The 21693-nt window shown below is 38.3% G+C and overlaps 1 protein-coding gene across 5 annotated transcripts in view; it reads right to left on the bottom strand.

The window, feature by feature from the left end:
* The window catches only part of HECW2 (HECT, C2 and WW domain containing E3 ubiquitin protein ligase 2), a 170157-nt gene that overhangs the window by 18855 nt on the left and 129609 nt on the right, over positions 1–21693 (bottom strand). For all 5 annotated transcript variants that reach the window (XM_085585256.1, XM_085585255.1, XM_021555393.4 and 2 more), the window contains 9 exons: positions 21306–21440; positions 18435–18537; positions 17320–17416; positions 13725–13808; positions 11816–11925; positions 8248–8368; positions 6118–6231; positions 2386–2538; positions 241–339 (listed from right to left, as the gene is read on the bottom strand). In XM_085585256.1, the coding sequence (XP_085441382.1) occupies positions 241–339; positions 2386–2538; positions 6118–6231; positions 8248–8368; positions 11816–11925; positions 13725–13808; positions 17320–17416; positions 18435–18537; positions 21306–21440 (1016 nt within the window). The remainder of the gene's footprint in view (positions 1–240; positions 340–2385; positions 2539–6117; positions 6232–8247; positions 8369–11815; positions 11926–13724; positions 13809–17319; positions 17417–18434; positions 18538–21305; positions 21441–21693) is intronic.

Below are 21693 nucleotides of genomic sequence, written 5' to 3'. Positions count from 1 at the left end.
AAACCTGATAACAGGGCTAAAACAAAACACAGGGTTCTCATACTGATCACAAACAACATTCTGAAGTAGTGGAAACAAGGAAATTTTTCAAAAAATTAATGGATTGATATCAGTTTATTAAATTAGAAATAATGGCCTGTCTCCTTTGTCAGTACAGCATCATAAATAATCCATACACAAAATGGCATCATTGATGGGGAAGGAACCATACAAAAGAGGAGACAGAACAATTCTACTCACATTCGGAGGAGGGCTTTATAAAAGGGTCTTGTAAAAAAGGCATCCAGCAAATACTGATGTATTAGAGCAAGACCAAGAATTCGACCACTAAACCTGAACCTGGAAGAGAAAGAGTTACAGTCGTGATACTGAAACGTTGTGGTTGGTACACTGCTCTGTCATCAAAACTTGCATGTATTTCCAAACAGCATTATTAAATCAGACAGCTGTATCTAAATTGTGGTATTTTTGTTTATTTCTTGGGTTTCTTTAACATTCTCAGTAAGGCTCAGGGAAAAAAATAATTTAAAAAGCAAGTCTGCAGGGTATGGGAAATCCATCAGATACCCAAGTGATGACTGCTCAAAAATGTCAAATCTATATCTAACCCAATCAGCCCCTGCCAGAGCTGATTGGGTTAGAGCATTTTATAAATGCACTAGCTCCCAAAATGATAGTCACTGTCTATTTCTATTTCACATCCCTAGAGAATTAACTTATTTTCATGTTATAGAGAGGCCAAAGTCTCTTCTAATCTTTCCCAGCCTGACAGCTCATGCTGCCTGTCTTTCCTACTTACAGGGGCTCCTTGCTCCCTCTTCTGACTGTGGTTAAGGAGTTCTATGCATATTTTCACAAACAGTGCCAGAAAATTTTCCATGTATTTCAGTGTTCTCCAGCCCCATGTCAACAGGATCTAAATCTCCTTCTCTCAACTCTCTCTTGCTTCCCTTATTATCTTCATTTTGTTGGGTGTGTAAGGAGGAAATTTGCCAGGGTTGAGATCAAATGGCAGCAACCTTGAAATAGGAAGGTCTTTCCAAACATTCCCATGAAAATCAAGATCCATCGTGGAAACTCTTCCACAATTCTAGAACTGGATTAAAGTCTAGTGTTTGTTTTCAGAGTAAATGTTTCTTGAACTTTCTATTTATGTATCCTTTACAACATTTTTCTTGAAAAAATGGGGGTTTTATTATACCTGCTTGTACAGTCTTTGCAAAATGAGGATGTGACTTGCAGAGCCTTCCCCTTTCTATGCATAAACTGCTTGTCATAGCTGCATTTTCTGAATTCCCCCTGGGGCTGTACAAAACCAGCACTCCCTGAAAGAGATAGGGGTCATGCCTCCTTCATTCCCCTGGTCTCTGGTCCAGCACTGCAGAAGCCAGGGATGAATAAAAACCACTGGCAGAACCTGCACAGCACCTAAGGGTTTTCTCTCACCTCTATGCTAGGCTGTTCTGCCTTTCCAATAGAGACCTGAAATACTGGAGTTCAACAGGCAGGTTGCTTCAAGTAACTGAATTGTCAACCAGTTAATTGTCTTTTCATTTGTAAAATTAGTAATGAGATTCCTCTCTAATACTCATTCTTCATAACTGGCTTTCAAAAATTAAGAACTCAGTGCATATATGTCCTACAGAGATGAGCAGTTGTCATTCTACTATTAATGTAATCCAACTACTTACACAGCAGAATTCTCTGTTAATAGTCACAGCACAGCTTTACAGATTTATGGTGAAGCCATGGCTTAAGTCAACTGAGGGTGATGTAAACTGGCTTAGAATTGTGAAAATAGTATTATGCAAAAATCCTTGATAACTGTTTTAGAAGCATGGCTGAATGTACAGATTGTTTCAAAGCTGTGTGATCAGCAGCTTCCCCCCTACCCCCAATTAAGATATCACCACAGATTTCCTTCCAATAGGTATGTTGGGATTTTTCCACTTAGGAGATCTCTGTACTCTTTAGGAAGACTCAAATAAATTACATACAGTAAAATGTGCCTGAAACCTCCCTTCATCTCCTTAGCTGACAAAAAGTCAATGTGTTGTTATTTTTTCTTGGTTTTTTTTTTGTAATACACAAGAGGTTAATACTACTTTGATGAAATGACTACTAATGCACAAGAAATGCAAGGAGTTGTGTTGTGAGACAATCCCATGATACGTGTTCCAAATCATAATTTTGCTGACCTTGTGAGAAATAAGATCATTTAAAAACCACAAGAGAAACCAAAATCAAGGAAGTCTAAAGAAATGCTATTATTTTGCTGCTGGTTAAAAAGATCAGATTCTGGTTTACATGTCTTACACAAATTTGAGCAGTTGTTCTACAAGTGGGAATAACAGAAAATGTATCTGAAAAGAAGAGAATTCTTACCACTCATGGTGATTGTCTACAAAAGCAGACATGGGACTTATTTGTACTGTGTAGGTATCGTTGGCTGAATATTCAAACAAACCATAATATGGATTGAAGAGCTCCCTGGACACCAGGAAAAAAAATTCTCTTGATGGTCCACTGTAGTCCAACCTTTAAAGAGAAACCTGACATTACTATGAAATAAGCGACTTTTTTTTTTTAAATCTAAATTCCTTATGCTATATTTTGATTAACATTTCGTAAGAATTTAACCAAAGCCCTTATCCGTGCAGATTGCCTAATGCAAAAGTATGTGGAACTCTCAAGGGACTGTTCTAAAATGGAATGGCTTGCAGGACTGGAATGAAGTTCTCCATGTGGGCTGCACTCAGAAAAAAGCTTTGGCTCCAGCTGTAGTGGCTTCTTTGCCACAGGAATATAACCAAATAATTGGGGCTGGCCAGGGAGGAGGAAAATCATGAAAAGAGCCAAAAACAGACTTATCTTCATCTGACAAATTAACAATGAAAATAAACAATGGTCATATTTTGTCTTTGCAGACTTGCAACCATAGGACAATTTGAGGGATAGTATTTCTATTTTCTCTAGCAATATAATCTGAGATTACTTCAGTGATTTATGTTTCTTGGTCTAAATTTTCTTGTCTGTCTTCCAAACTTAAGTGCATTTAAATGCCTTTTGGAGAGTGCACTTCCTTTGTTGGGTTCTTTTATTTGTTGTTTTCTTCTTTTTTTTCCCCTATTTCAAGATTCCAGTACTAATGAATCTAAATAACCTCTTCTTCCTGAATGATAAACAAACTCATTGCTGACAATGCATTGAGACTGAATTGTGACATTATTTCGCAGGTCACCAGTGAAATGAGTTAGGTATGATGTTAATGCTCTATTAGAGTTGGAAAGCAGAAATCTAGGAGTTTTCCAGCAGGGAGCAGAGGTTTCTTATAACCCTAAGAAATATACAGAAAGATACATCTTTTATAGATAAAAGATTTAATAATTGACTCAAGTATTAAGACAATGTATAGGCAGAAGTACCACAGAGAAGGTCAGCTTTCACAAAGAACTCCTGCTACCATGTTTTGGCTCATGAACTTTTACAGAAGACAACCACAAATGAGAGTTGTTTTTGAGGATGAAGTTGTCAGGAAAGTAAAGGCTAGGAGCCATTATCAAGCTGAGGACAAACCGTCTTTCCTCAACTGAATAAAAAACATTTTCCCTTCAGTCACTTGGAAGCATTTCACTTCTGTTAAGCTTCAGCAGTGAAGTACTGAAACAGATCCTTACCCTGGCAAGAAGGGGTAGATTCCATCAACAAATTACAGAAAAAAATTACAAAATGGTTTGATACCATGGGCAACTGTTGGATCTTCATCTTGGCAGGATCAAGTAAAGGGTCATCTGCAAGACTCTTGCAAACTTCTGGGATAATCAGACACACTAAGAAATCCTGAGTGTACTTGACTATCAGCCATTTCATACAGCTCCCTCTGTACGCAGTTACTGTGAGTCATGTTAAATAAATCAATCAGGAGAGTCCTGCACTGCCAGTCAGATTTATCCTACAATTAAAGGCTTGGCACAAGGGTGAGAAAACTTCATACAAGAGGTATGCAACCACACAACAGCTGCAACTGTGGGGCATTTGGATATTCAGGAGTAATATGTTGTTGGCAACATGACTCATGTCTCCTAGGAAGCACCATTAATACTTCAGATTTACCACTCTTAAATGCAAAGCAGCTTCTCCTGGTAGTTCAAAGAACTCAGGAAAAACAAGGAACCATATTTTTTCTATCTAAATTTTCATAATATATTACCAAAATGAATGAGCGTACAAAAAACATTAAATGAGCATCACAATTGATGAGTATAGAAACTGAAGATTTGAGGAAGATACTCATTATGAGACTTATGACAGAAATCACTTGAACAATAACCATGTCTGAGTTGCCCCACTTACTATTTTATATACTAATAAATCAATAGTTACTAGAATGTTCTATTATGCAAGTATTTCCTTACCCATTACTTTAATGACTTCTATCTCTTTACCAAGAGGAAAAGAAATGCAAAAGCAAACTCCTACTTACACTCTTAGAAAAGGAGGAACAGATAGGAAACAATTAACTTTCAGTATTCCTCCTCTCCTCCACCCTGACCTGTCTTTCTTCACCTGGCGAAATGAGTACTTGGATGTGGCACATATCCTTGCACCATCTCTGATGAAACAATACTGTTTGCACACATCCTTTCTACATTAAAAATACAGATGTGTAAATAAAGGACTGATGACATTTTAATTTGACTTTGCTCCTAATTAACTGATTCTTTTCCATTAAAGCTAGATTATCATGTAAGATGGATATAACAGGGACAGGAGACGTCACTCCCATTTCCAGGTCACTCTTCATGTTGCTGAGTGTTGAAATGCAAAAGTGTGACATCTGATGGTATATCTGGATCAATCTCTATCTCATGTATGATTTTAAAAAATTCCCTTTCATTTTTAAATCTGATTTGAGGCTGTAGCTATGAAAGTAAAGCCTGGTAGGAGTTGTGTAAAACAGGCCTGGCTCGGCATCCCCACCCTCCTTTGTCAATACAGCATAATCTCATTGTGCACCAGCCTTGCCATTCCAGTTCTGAGTTTTTCCTCAGACAGCATGGTGATCTTATTTATATGAACAAGTCCACACTTGGCTCTCAGCTGTAAACATTCTTTATTTTAAGACTTCACTGGGTCTTTATTAACACTAAGTGCTTCAGGGTGAACTTTAAACAAACAGCAGGATTTAGAGGTTTTCAAAGACATATTAATTTTATCTAATCTTGTAGGAGATGTTTCTATTACAACTTTGCATTTTAAAGCCTCACACATTGCATGGCAATAGCCCACACTACAGCATTCCAAAGCTGTGCTGCAGTTTCCTGAATATCATGGAATAAAAATTTGAATGTTTAGAAACATTTATGAACCATTTCAACAACAGACAAGTGGGCTTAAGACCTGCCAAAGGGGGCACAAATCAAGAGACAAAAGCAGCAAATAGTACATTGTTTCAGTTTCACTTGCACAGGAAATCTAACCACATCTTGCTATGCAGAGCACATCTCACAACCTGTAAGACACTAGACTTCCATTAGACACAGATTGAGCATTCTCTGAATCTGACTTTGAAGTGTGGGGAATATTTGGGTTTTTTTAACAACTTGCTACAGCCCAGTTGCTTTAATTTGTGATGTAGGCCCTGGCCTAGAGAGGCAGTGAGCATCTCCTGTAGCACTAAGGGCTTTCTGCTCCCATTGCCTCAGACAGGAGCTAAATCAAGGACTGAGCCCATAGCCTACTCTGAAAGCACGCTCCATCCAACAGACAGCTGTCTTTTGGTAAGCCCTGGAGACCCGACAGCACAGAGAGAAAAGAAATATGAGTAATACAAGAAAGTTGTTTGGCTTTTAATTTGCTTTCCCAGCAACATTCTGAAACACATACCAACTACTGGGAAAATTCACATAAGCATTCACATACTTCTGCAAAGGCAGGATATGTTACATTGCAAAATGTTTAAGAAGCCATCTTGAACAGCTGTATGCTCTAGGCTTGTGTATGTGGCATTTCCTAACCACAGTCCTTCCTCTTTTCACTCTAGACAACAAGTTTGGTGAGAGAGGAGCTGCAAGACACTGTGTTCTCAGACCACAAATACTTCCCTCTTCTACTCACCCTTCTTCCCCAACAAACGTGACATAGAGTTTATTTCTCTGCAGGTCTTTTCTCGAGTAGCCCATGATCTGGTTAAAGGCATCCTCTAATAAGTGATCTCTCCTGATGATTAATCTGAAAGGCAAAATTATTTTGAAACAGCAATTTGTGAACATAAGCCACATTTGGAAACATCTATTTAGACAGAAGGATAGTAGCCAGGGTGATTTCAGAGATACCTGTTTCTGCTGGATAATGTTATTCATATCAGAAAGCTCCTGTTCTCCTCCAATGCTCTCTCTTTTGTTTCAATAAAATGTCCTTTGTACAAAGAGCAGTAGTTTTGTTTTGTCTACCTAGTTTTTCCTTAAATTAAGGTCTTAAGCAGAAAGGTCCTAAAGCTGGCCTCTTAAAGTCTGAAATCCTTTTGTAAAGCTGGGCCCCTAAGTGAGTTTAACTGCGAGTAAGAGTCTCATCTTTCCCATAAAAATCAATCTCTTAACATAGAAAAAGATAAAACCATGGAAAATCACAGAATGATAAACCCAGAAACACACATCCCTACATTATCCTTGAGGGTGGGATGGTATAAGAAGGAATGGCAATTATTTGTACAAAACCCCACTGAAACATCATATGTGAAAACGCAATGTACCTTCTGAAAGAAAAATTGTGAAAATGAGGAAGTGTCATAAAGATCTAAAATACAAGGTGAAAGAACCCTCCTTAAACATTTTATTCTCTGCCAAAATAATGTGTTTAATTAGCTTCCTGAAACTTCACTTGATCTATATTCAAACACTGCCTGTTGTGTGTGCCCATCAGACTGCAGCTGCCTGCAGGAAGGCAGCCGAAGCCACCCCAGTCTCCTGCAAAGTCCCTCTGGCCCTGCAGAGCTCAGTGACTGCACTGAGCCATTCTGCAGAGGACATGCAAGGGGAGAGCCCAGGAACTGAGCAGGCACCTGGACAACAAGAGGATCCAGGCAGCAGTGGAGCTGTGCTGGGCCCTGCTTTGAACAGGTCAGTGCTGTTGGCTGGGAAAGCAACCCAGAGAAAACTTCCGTTCACATGTCCAACTACAGCTTAAAAATCTACAGTGTGATGGCAAATAGGTCAGGGAAGAAAGGACAGGGAAAAAGGGTGTAAGAAATGGAACAGATTATTACAGGGAGCAAATGTTCCCCACCAGCTATTGCCCCAAGCATTCAGGACAAAGCTTTCACAGATAAGGCTTTAACTGTTTTTGATTTCATTATATTCTAGACAGACATTGCTCAACCTTTGCCTCTTAAGACTTGTCTAAACAATAACTTTTGTTATGTTAAATGGTTTTAACTCCATTTCAGTTTTGCAAAACTTGCAACAAGGTCACATGAATGAAGTCCGAGCTCCGCACAGATTTCTGCAAAATAAGAGAAGTGACTGGCCGAAAGAAATTTTAAAAAAAATAGAAAATCCCATTTTTATAATAGAGGAAATGATTAAATCATGTTCTAGGACCTCATGGCTATGAGTTTGATAACTGGCACAAGACTTGGTAATTTACAAAATTTTGAAAGTATCTTGTGAGAACAATTATTATATGTAACAGCACATAATCACATGATTGGCAAATAAATGAAGGAGGGAAGACCTCACTCCAAATACTCTACCATTCAGAGTGCTAAAATAAAAATATTAGCAGTGTTTTAAGGCAATCCTTAGAATTTAGTAACAGTTAATGTATGAATCCTCTTTACTAAACAGGACTGTGGTATCAGGACGGGTAATGGTGTACAAAGATATGCCAATCTCTTTTTTTTTTACTGGAGAAAGATATGAGAAAATATAACTGTTTATATCATAATGGAAGAATTCAGATGCCTCCTGCTCTGCAGGCCTCTTCCCAAAGCTCTTTTTGGCACTGTATTGGTAGTATTGTCTGTACAAAAACATAGTTGGAGGAAGCACAGAGGTGCTCAGAACTTGCTGTATGCTCTGCTATGAATCCCATGCTGGCATTAAGTCTTTTGTTACAGGATTTATATTCCCAGAAATGCCTGGGTAACCATAACGTCTGCATTCCTTCTAACGGGAAGAAGCTTGCAGATGTGTGAGGCAAAGCAAGCTGCCTGAAAAGAAATCCAGTTTCACAAGACGCACAACATACTTCAATTTCCCTGGGCCTTGTCCATATCCTTTAGTCTCCAACTTCCTGTAGAAGTTCCTCAACTTGGCTTCGAAATCTCTTTTGTACGGAGCTGGAGCTCGGGCATTGGCACGCTGAGTACCTGCAGGGAGCAACAGGCAAAGAATGAGCTGAGTGACACGAACTGATGCATGTCCCATCTGCTACTGGAAAGACTCCTTCATAGCAAAAGGTATGCATGCTATGTATTTGGTTTAGTCACCTTTATAAAGAGTAAAAGCTGCATATCTTCAAATCTGCTCTGCATCCAAGACTTTTTGGTTGCTCGCTTCCAATAGTATCATCTTTCAAAAGTAAATCTTAAAAGAGCAAATCCAGGTCAATGCAAAAGATGGATTTTAAAAACAACACAGCAACTAGAAAGACTTCTTGTTTTTCAAGTACACTTTGTTTTTCAAGTACCTTTAAAATAGTTCATATGATAAATGTTTTATTCTGGTTTTAATATTATCAGGAAAACAACAACTCAGAAATGAAGCAAAAACAGACTGGACTCTATTGCCCCTGTTGACTATGTCAAGAGGAAGAAGGAAAACATTTGGAAATTCCTTAGTGGAAGTTTTTCCCTGGGGAAATAACAAGGAAGAAAAATATAGGAAGAATAGAAAGAACACCAAGTTTGAGGAACTTCTAATCTGTGGCTGCAGAAACATACATGATGGTCAGGTAATTGAATTTAATTTTGACAAACTGTTTTTGAGAGTCAGTTTCTTGAAAGCAAGGAGAGATGAGAACTATACACCAAAAAAAGGCCTACCCTACAACTGCATGTACAAGTTCAGTATATACAAATTAGGTGTTTAGTCTCATCTGTTCTGAAAATGGCCATCATTAGGACTTCCACTGCCTTCCTGGATAAATGATTTCCACTGATTTGATTGCGAGGCAGGGTGCCAAGGAGGCAGTTAAACTCCTTCCCTGAGTGGTTGTGTAGACATCCCACACAAAAAATTCAGAGGATGTTTAAAATTTTTAATGGCCTAAAGTACACCTAAGTTCCCAAATCCTTCTCTGGATCTAGTGGTCACCTGTAATGCACTGATAGCACAAATGAACAGTTTAGCAGCACTTTTCTGCAGAGTTCTGGCTTTTAACTCAGTTCCTCATGCAAGTTTGCTTTTGGCTCCCTGCATGAAACGAAGCCAATCCAGAAACACTGCTGCTGCTGTGGGGGAAGGCATGGGAACGCAAAGTTTCAGGTAATAAGAGAGGAGGTGCATCCGTTCAGCCTGTGGGCAGAGCCAGGGGAAGGAGAGCAGCCACAAAGCCCATGGGTCTGACGGAAAAGGCGACAGCACATCCTGCGGAAGTGGGGGCTGGAAGGAGCTGCAGAGTCTATCTCTGCAAGGATCAGAGAGAGCCTGTGAGCTCACCACCAATGGCTGAACGCCATTTAGCAGGTCTTTAAAAGACCTGTCTGACCAGAAAGACACTTGGCACTTGTTCCAGGCTGAAGCGAAGTGTGGGAGGAATAGTAAATATCATGGAACCTGCAGGGCTCCAAAGGGAACTCGAAGGATCCCTCTGGCAAAACAGATCGTGGTCACTGATTCATCTATAGTGGTTTTTCTCTTTTACTGAGAGCACCAAGAGCTTCTAAACGTACACTCGGCTGAAATCTCCTAAAACTTACAGAAACATAAACAAGCCTTTTAACTATTGGCCTTTTCCCTCTCTTGTTTGTTTTGCTTTGGGTCAAACTATGTACAAAAATGCAGTCACCAGAAAAAGGCAACAAAAATGTACTTTAATGTTAACCCCTAAGGAAGTTGGATTTTTTTTTGAAGGGTACCACAAAACTTGAATCTGATAACACATTACTTCATGGTTCAGAGATTAGCATCATAATATTCTGTCAGCACATGACAAGTCCTCACTGCAAATCAGATGCATATGCCAAGAAATTCCTGGGCAATTATAGTGATTACTTCCGCCTTGGGAACAAAAGATGTTAATGGAAGAGCTAAAAACCACCAGTGATGTGATAATCATACTTGATTTTCAAAGAGGTTATATGCTAAAGCAGATATAAAGAGAAGCTTCATGACTATTCATCTTTTCCAAAACAGAAAGTACAAGTGATTGTGGCTGATCTGAACAATGGATCCTTAACACCCCACCTCGTGCAGTGCAGCACAGCCAGCTTAGCTGACGAGAAAACACAGAGCCTCCATAGAAATATGGGCTATTTACAATTTCTCATCAAAAAGTCATTTGTACACCAACACAAACGTGCATGCTTGCAGACTGACAGGGAGGTTCAATGGTCTCTCTATATTTTTCTATGTGCCAGAAGAGAGATTACAATTTTAGGGAGAATGAGACTAAACCTATCACTGTTCATTCTCTACTATTTACTGCTATTGTGAATAAATGAGGATATCACACGTTAAAAATTGAGTGTATTTTGTAATTACTTTGTTGGAAGGAAGCTATGCCCAGCATGCTTTGGTGCATATACCAGTGATTAAGAAATCTTAACCCTGGAAGCCAAAACTGGTTTTATTTATAAAAGACTGCCAGGTTTGCAGTTGGAAGTAAGATGCATACATGCAGATCATTCCCTTCTTTTCAATAAAGGGAAACAATTGTATCTAAACCATATGCATACTGCAAGTATTGATAAATGTGCATATTGTATTTCACTGCTTCGCAGAATGCCATAAGATCATTAAAGTCTTCAGACAGTTTCTTCAGAGAGATCTTACAGAGGTCCTTTGTCCAACAGCAAGAAAAGCTACCACATGTTTATGAATGCATTTAATCTGATTCTATAAAAAGGCAAACCTTTTGTTATCGTGGACTGGGAAATGCCCATGAAAATCACAGATCTTTTTTCTGATAAAAACTTCTTGCTGTCTGGAAATACCTAGAGCTGCTTACACCCTAAATGTTCTCTATTTATCTATACTTTTGTTATCAAATTTGTAGAAACCCCCTTAAGGCACTTCTGATTTGTATATCTATTATCTTGAGGAAACTAAACATAGCAACAACTATCAACATGGCTTTCAAATGGAACTTGTCATACTTGGATTAATTTAGTTCTGATCTGCAACTCAGAATCTGAAATATCAGTTTCCTTCCATTCTGACATGAATATTCAGGCAGCTGCAGTATGCTATGCTTTGAACTCATGTTAAAGTATAACAAGCTGGCTTTTAGTCAGAAAATTGTCCCTTGTTGCCCCACAGCTCCATTACATTGCCATTTTAATGTACAGGTATTAGATCCATGTTTTTAATTCTCCAGGCATCAAGATGCTGGCATGAGCAGTCACTTAGCTTGTTTCAAATCAGTGAGAAACAAGTCTGCATGCTTTTTTGTAAGTCAGAACAAAATCACAACCCCTGAAGTTGCAATACACCCAGTAAAGCATCTTGTGGGCCCAAGGCAAAGGTTCAAGTCTGACAGTCAAATGCAGTTGTACTTTTTGACTTTGCTCAAAAATAGCTCTAGATCTTTGTCTTAGCAAGGATGAGAAGTGGATTCATGCAGCCCCTGCAGAAGCTTTGCCTGAGCAACTTACCTGGAGAGTTCTGAGGTGAAGACACCGGCGAGCCTCGCGGGGACTGGCAATAACTAGGATGAAGTAAGGCATGTGGCGGCACATATGACATTATTTCCTCTTCAAACAAGCTGGCAAAAAGAAGAAAGAACACATTTATTTGAATAAATGGCAGGTTTCACTTTCTAGGGATAAATCTCTAGTTATTAGCCTGCTTTCTTTGGAAGTCACTTACCTATTTCCACTGTGCACACTTAGAGTGCTACGAAATATTTTATTGCCATTTCCTCAAGCAGATTTTGAAAGTACTGGGAAGCAGTAACTGCCATATGGGTATTTGTTCTCAAGGTTAAAATATAGTTAATCAGCCTTGAAAATTCATGGGCCTCCCTCTTTTTTTTTTTTTTTTTTTTTTTTAATGTTCTCATTACAAAAGGATCAATAACTTTATTCAGAAACATTCTAAACCTCCAGGATTAAGAGTCACATCTGAACTCATTAAGTATATTGACTGGTAAGCTTGTTAGCATAACATTTTATGTTTAGTAACACTCCTGCTGAACCAGGTATCACATCTAGAGTGTTCAAGCTCATTTACATCATGCTTCATCTATTATTGATACACAAATTTTTAAGTGAAAAAACCCAAACATTTTGCAGCCTAATTACTGCATCTGTGTGTGTGTGTGTGCATGTATGCAAATATATATTAAAATTTTAGTCTTTTCCCAAATTTGACACAAGCAAATCCAAAAAGGGACAGAATATCTAATGTCAGAATGGATCTGGTATCAAAAGGTATTTTGAATGTGAAACATGACACAAATAAACTGTTGTGATAGTATGTAAAAATTACTTTCAAAAATTGAGCTATAGAAAGAACTGCAAGCCAGTCTTATACTACCCAATGCAATGAAAACAATGTTCAAATAAAAGATGTTTTTTACTAAGTCTGTTCACCAAACAAATATTTAGACTTTTTCTTACATGGACTTTTTTTAAATGGGTCCTTTCTGACAGTCCTTTTTGCAGTCATGGCCATGTGATTCTTTCCTCCAAATCACACATAAGAATCTTAAAAAGTTCTTTAAGGAACAATATTTACATTTCAAAAAGGCCCAAAGACAGATTTAAAATGACATTTTTTTAGTAGCTGTAATAATTTGGAGATTTAGCAACCAGAAAGGATTATCAATATGCAACCTGGCCTCTAAATACAGCTACCAATGTCAATTCTATTTCACTAGATTCAATCTTAAACGTATCTGTGAATTTCTTGATGCAATTTTACAGTGGATGAGAGCACAGTATCAAGACAAAAGGGTTTAATTTTAGCAAAAAATCTGCCTGATTTTCAGTAATAGCTTAAATGAAAACTACTAAAGAATCAGCTTCCCATTTCCTGAAGTCTGTAAGAATATTTCCTTTACTAAAGGGGACAATGCTTGACAGCACAGTGAAGAGACAAGAGAGACATTAAGTAATAAAAACACCTCTCAAGTATGAAGTATGTGCCTTTACAAACCGGACCTTCCCAAAGCACAGAACTAAACAGATGCAGTCTAAAAGTAGCACAAGGCACATCGTTGAATAAAGGTCTGAGCTGTACCACCTTTCTAAGCATCAGGGCTGGATGCAACAGGACAGTTAAAAGTGGTCTGGGCAAACCCACATAAATCACAAGCACAGTACTCTTGCACTTGCCTTTCATATTCCGTTGTCCTATGAAAAGTGTGACCTTCAACTACCATCTAGAATTGAACATGATGAAAATAAAACCTGAACCTTGAGCTGTAGTTCTCCCAACTGCAAGTCCAGGGACTGAAGGGGAAACGACTGGGTGACACCATCAGCACACACTGCTCCCTGAAAGCTCCTGAGCAGCTGCCACAGAGCGTTCCACATGTGCAAGGGCAGCAGCAGTGCCTACCTGAGTAACATGACAAGGTCTGCATCACTGGATAAACGCACCAGCCCAGGTGTTCCCTCTGTCCGGATGAACTGGATCTTCTCCCTGTACAAGCAAAAAAAGGCTTTAAAAAACCTTTTGCAAATAAGGCATCAATGTGTACCACAGCAACAAGTACAGAGTATATCAGAAATCTCTGAGTTATGGTTTTCCCTATTTTTTTTCCCTACCACACCAAATCCATGTGAGCAGTAAAATATTGTTCTGAGGAAGGATGCTCCCGTTGCCCTAATCTCTTCAATGCTCATGTGCTCATGCTATTGGCAGATAGAACAGTCACCCAAAGAGTTTAAAAAAAAAAAACAACAAAAAATCAATCCCTCAAATTCACTTTCCAGTCCATGTCTCTGAATTCAAATTAGGAGGCTGAAACCTGTAAGAGGACATTCCTACTGCTAAAGTGAACTCTTTAAAGAGTTCGCTGTCTCTTCTGAATCTCTGTACAAATGCAAGCCATACATTACAATGTGTACTCATGATTTTAAAGCCAATGTTTTCATACCACACTGCACTTAATATATCTGACAGTAAAAAAACTGGCAGGTATTATTTCTGCATTATTTCTCCCCTTTATTTCATCTAAGCACACATCCTTTCTCCTAGACCCAGTCTGGTCACTGTTGTGGAATCTACACATCCTAAGTTCTGAGCATGGTAACACACATAATTTTAGGATATATATTGAATATAATTCCTTGGATTCCTATTCTTTTTCTCTGCTGAGCCTTTCATCGCATTCTGAAATACAAGTACATCCTTCAGCTTTTTTCTTTATCAGTATAATAGTCCAGTAGAGACAAATTATAATTTGGCTTTACACTTCTGGAGGAAAAGAAAACAAGAACCAAACCTATGTAGTAAAACCTGCCCCAAATCTAAAGGAGAAAACTCCCAAACAAACAGAAAAGTAAAGATCAGCAGCACTAGCTCAGCACACAGGTCTGTCTACCCCTTATCCTATTACCAGCAGTGACAAGAAGTTAAAAATCACTCCATACAATTGGCAGGGCAGGGATATCTGGACACTTCCAGGGCCCACTTAACATTGGTGTCCAAATAGCAAGGCTGGAGGAAATAAATGGTTGATTACAAAATATATCTTAGCATTCAGTTGGCAGCAACACCAGAAACCAGAAGGACTTTTTCTGGGTAAACTAACATATGCAGCCTTCCAAATGAATGCAATCCATGATTTCCTGGGGTTACCAGCAAGAGTTGTGATTTCAGTGGTATTTCTTTAATATATATGCTTTTTACATTCCATTAAGATATAAATTGTATTTAATGTATAACAGGTGCCTTTGCCTGAAGCCCTTTGCATTATTTAGCAGCCTCTCAGATCTACCTGCAGTGGCTTGGAAGAAGATTTAATCTTGGCAACATGCATAATAAAGATATGGTAAGTATAATGTTCTTACTCCACCATGAGACCTCTGAACAGCAAATTTATATATGTAGTATACTTTCATTTTATATTTTAATAGACTCTCAACTTCTTAGCTCTTCTTTCTTTAAGGGAATGAGAAATATTTTAGACAGAAAATGTCAGAGATCTTTTCAAATTATCTTTGTCCTCTTCCACTGGCCAAATACTAATTTTCCTCCTCACCTATGCAATAATTACAATAATATTAATAAGAATAATATTTTATATCATTGTAATTTCACTTCAACTGCACCGAGGTCCTAAAAGGAAGAGATTACTGGCAGTTATACTAATCACCGAAAAAAAAAAATACACTAAGAATTTATACTGTAGGATTTTAGTTAGGTCTTAATTTATCAGGTCTTACAGCGGTGTCATGGAGTTGTTTAGTATCACAATGTGTCATATAGACATAGATTCCAATAATTTGCTAATCATGGTCTTAAAACACTAACAAGGAAAAACAAAACTGAGATCTTTATACAAACTAAAATGTTACTGAAGCATCATTTTTAGAAGGATATAAGAGAGGAATAATGGAAGGTAAGATAATTTACATTAATCAAATTACTAACTTCAAATACTAAAATTAGAATGGAACCATTCAGCTTAGAAGAATTGCTTTTTAGACCAATCATATTCAATGTAAAATAAAACTGTGTTCATTAAAATCCCCAATCATTCTGCTGAAGAAAGTCAATTAAGGCATATATCTTCAGTCTCCTTCCAAAGTAAATGTACAGAAGGACATATACTCTCAAATAAATTAGGAGGTACAGAAAACAGTATCTTTTATCCTCTGATCTTTCATTTTTAACCTGAAATCCATCTTTTCTTGAGAACGTCTCAGTTTGAGGGAAATTATCAATGTGTAATCAGGAGGCAAGGTTCAACTAGAAGCAGAATCGGGGAATACCAACAAGCCTTGTGAGCAATTTGAACTCTAATTTGTTAAAAAAACCCACAACACACATGAAGAAAATTACACCAACTGCTATCAGACTGAAGGAAATCAAGCACCCTGAGAAAAAGAATATGAAGCAATAAAGCTACAAGCAATCAGAAATTGTTTGTATACTACATCCCAGCAGATTTCAAACCAAGCCTGGTGGAAAAACTTGCCTGCAGTGATATGGGCACAAGTGTTTTGACATGCTGAGAACTGTAGATTTCTGCTGTATTTTCTAGAGAGCTTGTATTCTGCTAGTATGTTGTTTCAGGTTTAGCAGCTAGGATTTCTTTAGAAGGTAAACCACATCTTTAACACAGAAGTCACATCACAAAACTTGTTATATGACACATGGGGAAACTGCAAAACAGGGCAGCTTGTTGAATTTTGAGAACTTGAAGGACACAGAGGAAAAGGGATCAGTAAGTAACACAGAACAGAAGAAAAATGAGTACCAGTGCTGGTTGCCATGCCAGCCAGTGTGGGTAGGTCTCTGGAACACAGCACTGCACAGGACAGGCTGCCAACAATCAAACCAATCTTTGAAATGTAGTGTCCAAGGAAGACCAGGTACATTCATTTTAGTTCTGGTCACTACTATCCCAAGTTTCTGGCGTTTCCATTTTGAAGTCTAAACATATGAGGGAATTACAACAACCACACAACAGAGATTATCCTTCCTCAGATCTTGCTGCACTGTGCAAAAATCTGTAGATATTCCATCTTGTAAATTTTGGAGAGACATCAAAAATTCTGATTGATATAAGATTAGCTCCAGACGTCATGAGGTCGGGACAGCATTTTTCTAAATGTGCTTTGCAAAGATAAGGACAAATCCAAATGCCATTCTGCCTCATGCTCCCAGCTGAATGAATGAGCACATTTGCTGTGCCATCCAGCTGTCTTGGCACATTAGGAAGACATCAGCAAATCTCTTACGCCAGTTGTTCCAAACATTTTCTTGTAGGTACCTTTATTTGATAAAATTTGTTTGCATCAACCTTGTTATAGTAAGCTGTTACACAGAAATACAGTAAACAACTATTTCCCACAGCTTTATGAATATGTTTGAATGTATCAGAAGTCTGCAATCTGTTATGTTCCACTGTTAACTAATGAAGGTAGCTAATTGTAATTAACATTACTGAAATGGGAATAGCAAACTTCACTAATTTTCTTACCTGAGTGAATGATTCCTGGTAAGATCTGGTTGGCGCTCTTGTAGAATTTCAAAGATATTGGGCTGCCGCAAAAATGCAACTATCTTGTCATTGTAAGCTGAAAATATTAACAAAAATATCATGCTGAAACAAGGAGATCCCAAAACAAAGGATGCCATTCCTTTTGAGTCTTCAACAATAATGACTCACTTCACCTTCACAGTTTTAAGTTTAGAAGTATTGGGTTAATACTTTTGTATGTAAGGCTACCAATTCTATTGTCTTTTAAAGAACACACTTATGATTATGGATCAAATCTCATTGTGACATATCCTTTCCACTGCTAACAGCTATAATTCTGTTAGAAATTTCTATTACATTTTAGCACTCACACTCTTAGCTAAGGTCAAACCAGAATATTTACTGTTAGTATAAAATTGCAGGGACCTTGGTTTTCACTGCATCTATTCTCACAAATTAAGCAGCCATTGGAAACACCCACATCAAATCCTCACTAATGGCTGAGCCTGTGAAGCATGCACACCATGTCCAAGGCAAGGGGGAGGATATAAATGGGCAGAAGTTTTCAAGTAAACACACCAGAGTACAAAGAGCCAGTTAGAGTTAATCAGATTAATTTATCTTGACTTAGCACAATGTGACAGCTGTTAGATTTAACAAGCTACATTCTGTACATGGTGGCACAGAAGTCAGTAACTGTGTGTGTATGTAACTGAGAACAGAAGTTAAACTAATGGCTAATTCCAAGCTGATTAACACTATCTGTAATCCTGCCAAAATAGATGCTCACAAGTTGTGGAAAAGAAAAGTTTAAAATCTCTGGGAATACATGAAGGCCAATTAGGACGCCATCTGACTCCCTGGCTTCGGTTCATCCTGTGAGCACACAGAGTATTTGAGCTAGGAAGGTAAAATACATCAGTTATTTAGTTCTGCACACTTTCAGTTCTGAAAGTTCCAACTGAACAGTGGGGAAATGCTGATGGACAGAATCAGGATCATAACAAATGGCAACTTCTAGCCATCCCAAGTGAATGGAAACCCCAGCAGTGCACACAGCCATGACCCCTGAGTGATGGAAAACTCCTCTGAGCAGAGGCTGAATGCTGACGTACCCACTGGAACCACATCCTGGTACTGAGCTCTGCTGACTGTGTTAAATGTGCTGGATGGTCTTGGCAAAACTGGGGGTCCTGAATGACGGGAGTCCTCTCCAACCTGAAAATGTGCAAATAACCACAGTTAGTGTCTGTGCCAGCATAAGCACCTGGGTAGAAAAAAGTGAGAATTTATACAGCTTAAAACCAAGCACGTATGTCAAGGCTTTGCTTGATCACTATCCCCAGTAACCACTGCAGCAGGAAGCAGCTGAGCTGTTAGGACAGGTACTAGCAAAACATTATTTATCACACTGGGTCCATTAACAGGAAGAATCAAAACTGATGCAAAATGTACTGCTATTTTTAAACAGTCCCATTCTGAAAAGAGACCAAAAAATTAAAACTGGGGTACCTTTTTTTGATTTTGTGATTTAATTTTGTATTTTGTTATTAATGGACATCTTTATCTATACTAAACATTCTGGAAACCAAATTTTGCTCCTTCATTAGCACCTCTGTTACCTCTGTGCATGAACGCAGTTTCTCTAAATTTGAAGTGGAAAAAAATTTGTGGCTGAAGCCTCAAAGAAGAATATAGAAGTGAGTTCACATTCAGACAAGTCAAACAAGCCCAAAATTGGTAAAAATATGGCTCCTGGAATAAGTCAGAAACACTATTCTGCTTTTCTTGTATTCACCTTCTGGACTTAAATAAACTACATGTGAACAATTTTTAGGGTAGAATCACAAAATAAAATTGTTCTTAGAGGCATTTGTTATGTCAGGGCAATTCCTGCAGTTTATTGCATCATGAGGTTTCAGACATCTCTCGGGTATTCAGTATTTTATCTCTATAAAACATTTGGTCAACCTCTTTTTCATCCTGTTGGACCTTTTTGTTTACTTCTCCATTTTATCTGCCTACATGTAATGGTTAGCATTTGAACTGCACTCCCAAGCTTCAAAGATCTATAAAAAATCTAACTGCAAAAGATCAAATAATTACAAAAGGGTGCTTCTGAATCCAATCTCTGAAATCACAAAGCAGCAAAAGTCCCAAGATATCTCCCAAGAACTTTTTGCTCTCTCATAATATTCTCTCAGAAAAATGAAGAATTATTTCCTGTTAGGCAATGTGCTGGAAAAGGAATGCCATTATTATTAGCTCCAGCTTCACACTGTAGCTCAGCTTTAGCTAAAAAGGCATTCCTTACACTGGTTCATGTTTGCTTTAGAGCATCTCTCTATAAAAACTGGGTCAGTGGCTTCAAAACATCAAAGTTCATGGAAAGTTAAAGCCAAAGAAAGTATTTTGATTTTTTCTTCATTAAGTACTCATCTTTTTCAATAATGTATACAGCTCCTTTATGCAGTAGCTTAAAAATAGGAAAAAAAAATGCAAATATGCAATATGCAACACATAAGCCCTAAAGGGCAGAGAAAAAACTGGTGTTCAGGTTCATAATACATAAAAGAACATCATTGCATCATTAATCCTAGAATGTAATACTGTATTGAATTGCTATGTATGATATTCCTATCTGGAATTATACCTCAATTCAAGTTAAAATTGTAACAATATCAAGGAAACACTTCTAAAATTGCACATAGAAACATGGTTTAAGGAATTTCATGCATCTAGATGGAGTTTGAAATTCTGACAGGTAAGCATTTTTACTATGTATGTGCAATATATACAACGATTTCTTGTTGGATAAACTATACTTATTTTGCAGCATTGACAACTTCAGCAACGTGGTTGGCACAAATACCTGTTGTAAGTGCAGAGCTACTGGATGCTGCTTAAAGAAAGATAATTTGGGTGCATATTGGGTAAAGTCAAGAAAAAGAATTATTTCTGCTCTGCTACAAATCAATCACAACAGAAATACTTTACCGCATTCAAGATCTAAATAGCTATATGAAGGCATATAGCTTCTTGTCTTATACACATCACCAAACGATGGAAAATGCTACTTAAAACCATTTGCAAAATATACCTGACACTGGAGGGGGGCTGACTAAGCCATGTTCACACAGGATGTGACAAGATATGAAGCCAGTGCTGTGGCACTTGCTGCAGCTCAGTGGAAGCCCTGTTAGAGAAGTGGCAGACAAGATTCATGTTTGCTCTGAAACAGAGGCCTGGCAGACCTTCATCTGCCACAAGACTGAGCTAAGAAAAGGATAAATCAGAGCTTTTCTCTTGTTATTCTGAATTGTATTATCTTTAATTCCTGGCATAGAATAGCCCTCTCCTGAAAACACAATTTAAAAATCTCCATACTATTGGCTGTAGGTTAAGTACAACTGAAGTCCAAGTCACTGCACATACACAAGGTTATAAGCATAAGGAAGTGACAACAACAGTATGAGGACTGCCAGTGAAAATGGTGCAAAAACAAAACAAAATAGTGTTTTCCATGTACTTCTGATCAGAAAGTACAGATGAAATACATATTCAAAGGATATAACAGTCTGATAAAGCTGTATGTGGTATGATTTTTTTACACTTCATGGGGAAGTTGCAGAACTAAATTTACAGTCACACATGCATCTTTTCCTCCCTCTTATTTTGCACAGTTACATATGAACACACTCAGCAGACACCATGCTAGACAACACACATTTTGTCAGTGAAAGGCTGGATACAGGAATCAGCAATCTGCAATCAGATGCTCTCCTGTGGTTAAGTGGGGTTACTGCGAATAACAACTCATGTTGATATTTTTCCTCTGAATTCATACATGCTAAAAGCAACAATGGCTAGCAGAAAATCTAATAAATGCTTAGAGATGACTGGTGCACTGTTAGAGAAGAATCATGCTCCTCCCCACAGAAAGAGGAGGGTGGTGCTCCCAGGGAGGAGGCCCAGACCCCACTCACCTCGCCAGCGCTGTGGCTGCGCTGCCGGGTCAGGTGCTGCCGATGGACCAGCGCACTGGTGGGCCTGCTGCTCTGCAGGGGCAGCCGCGGGTCGATGAACGTCGTGGTGCGCGAGTTGTGGTCAACAAAGAAAGCCTGCAGAAGGAAGACATCAGCGCTTTCTTTATGCATTATGTCTGAGGTTAATGTCTATTGGGGATCCAGGTTTCATTCCATCAGGTGGGGCTGTGGAAAGTCTGTTACTGCAGCTGCCATTTCCCTTCTGCAGAAGGAGGACAACGCTTTTCCATCCCACCCAAAGGGATGAATAGTTTAATGTCTTACTTTGTTCCTTTCTATAAAGTCCTTTGAAATTCTCATCTGACAAGCATCAGAAGTGGGAAGCTTT

The sequence above is a fragment of the Lonchura striata genome, chromosome 7 (genome assembly GCF_050655825.1).
Source record: "Lonchura striata isolate lonStrDom1 chromosome 7, ASM5065582v1, whole genome shotgun sequence".
Taxonomy (NCBI): Eukaryota; Metazoa; Chordata; class Aves; order Passeriformes; family Estrildidae; genus Lonchura; species Lonchura striata.
This window is presented reverse-complemented; position numbering and strand designations above follow the sequence as displayed.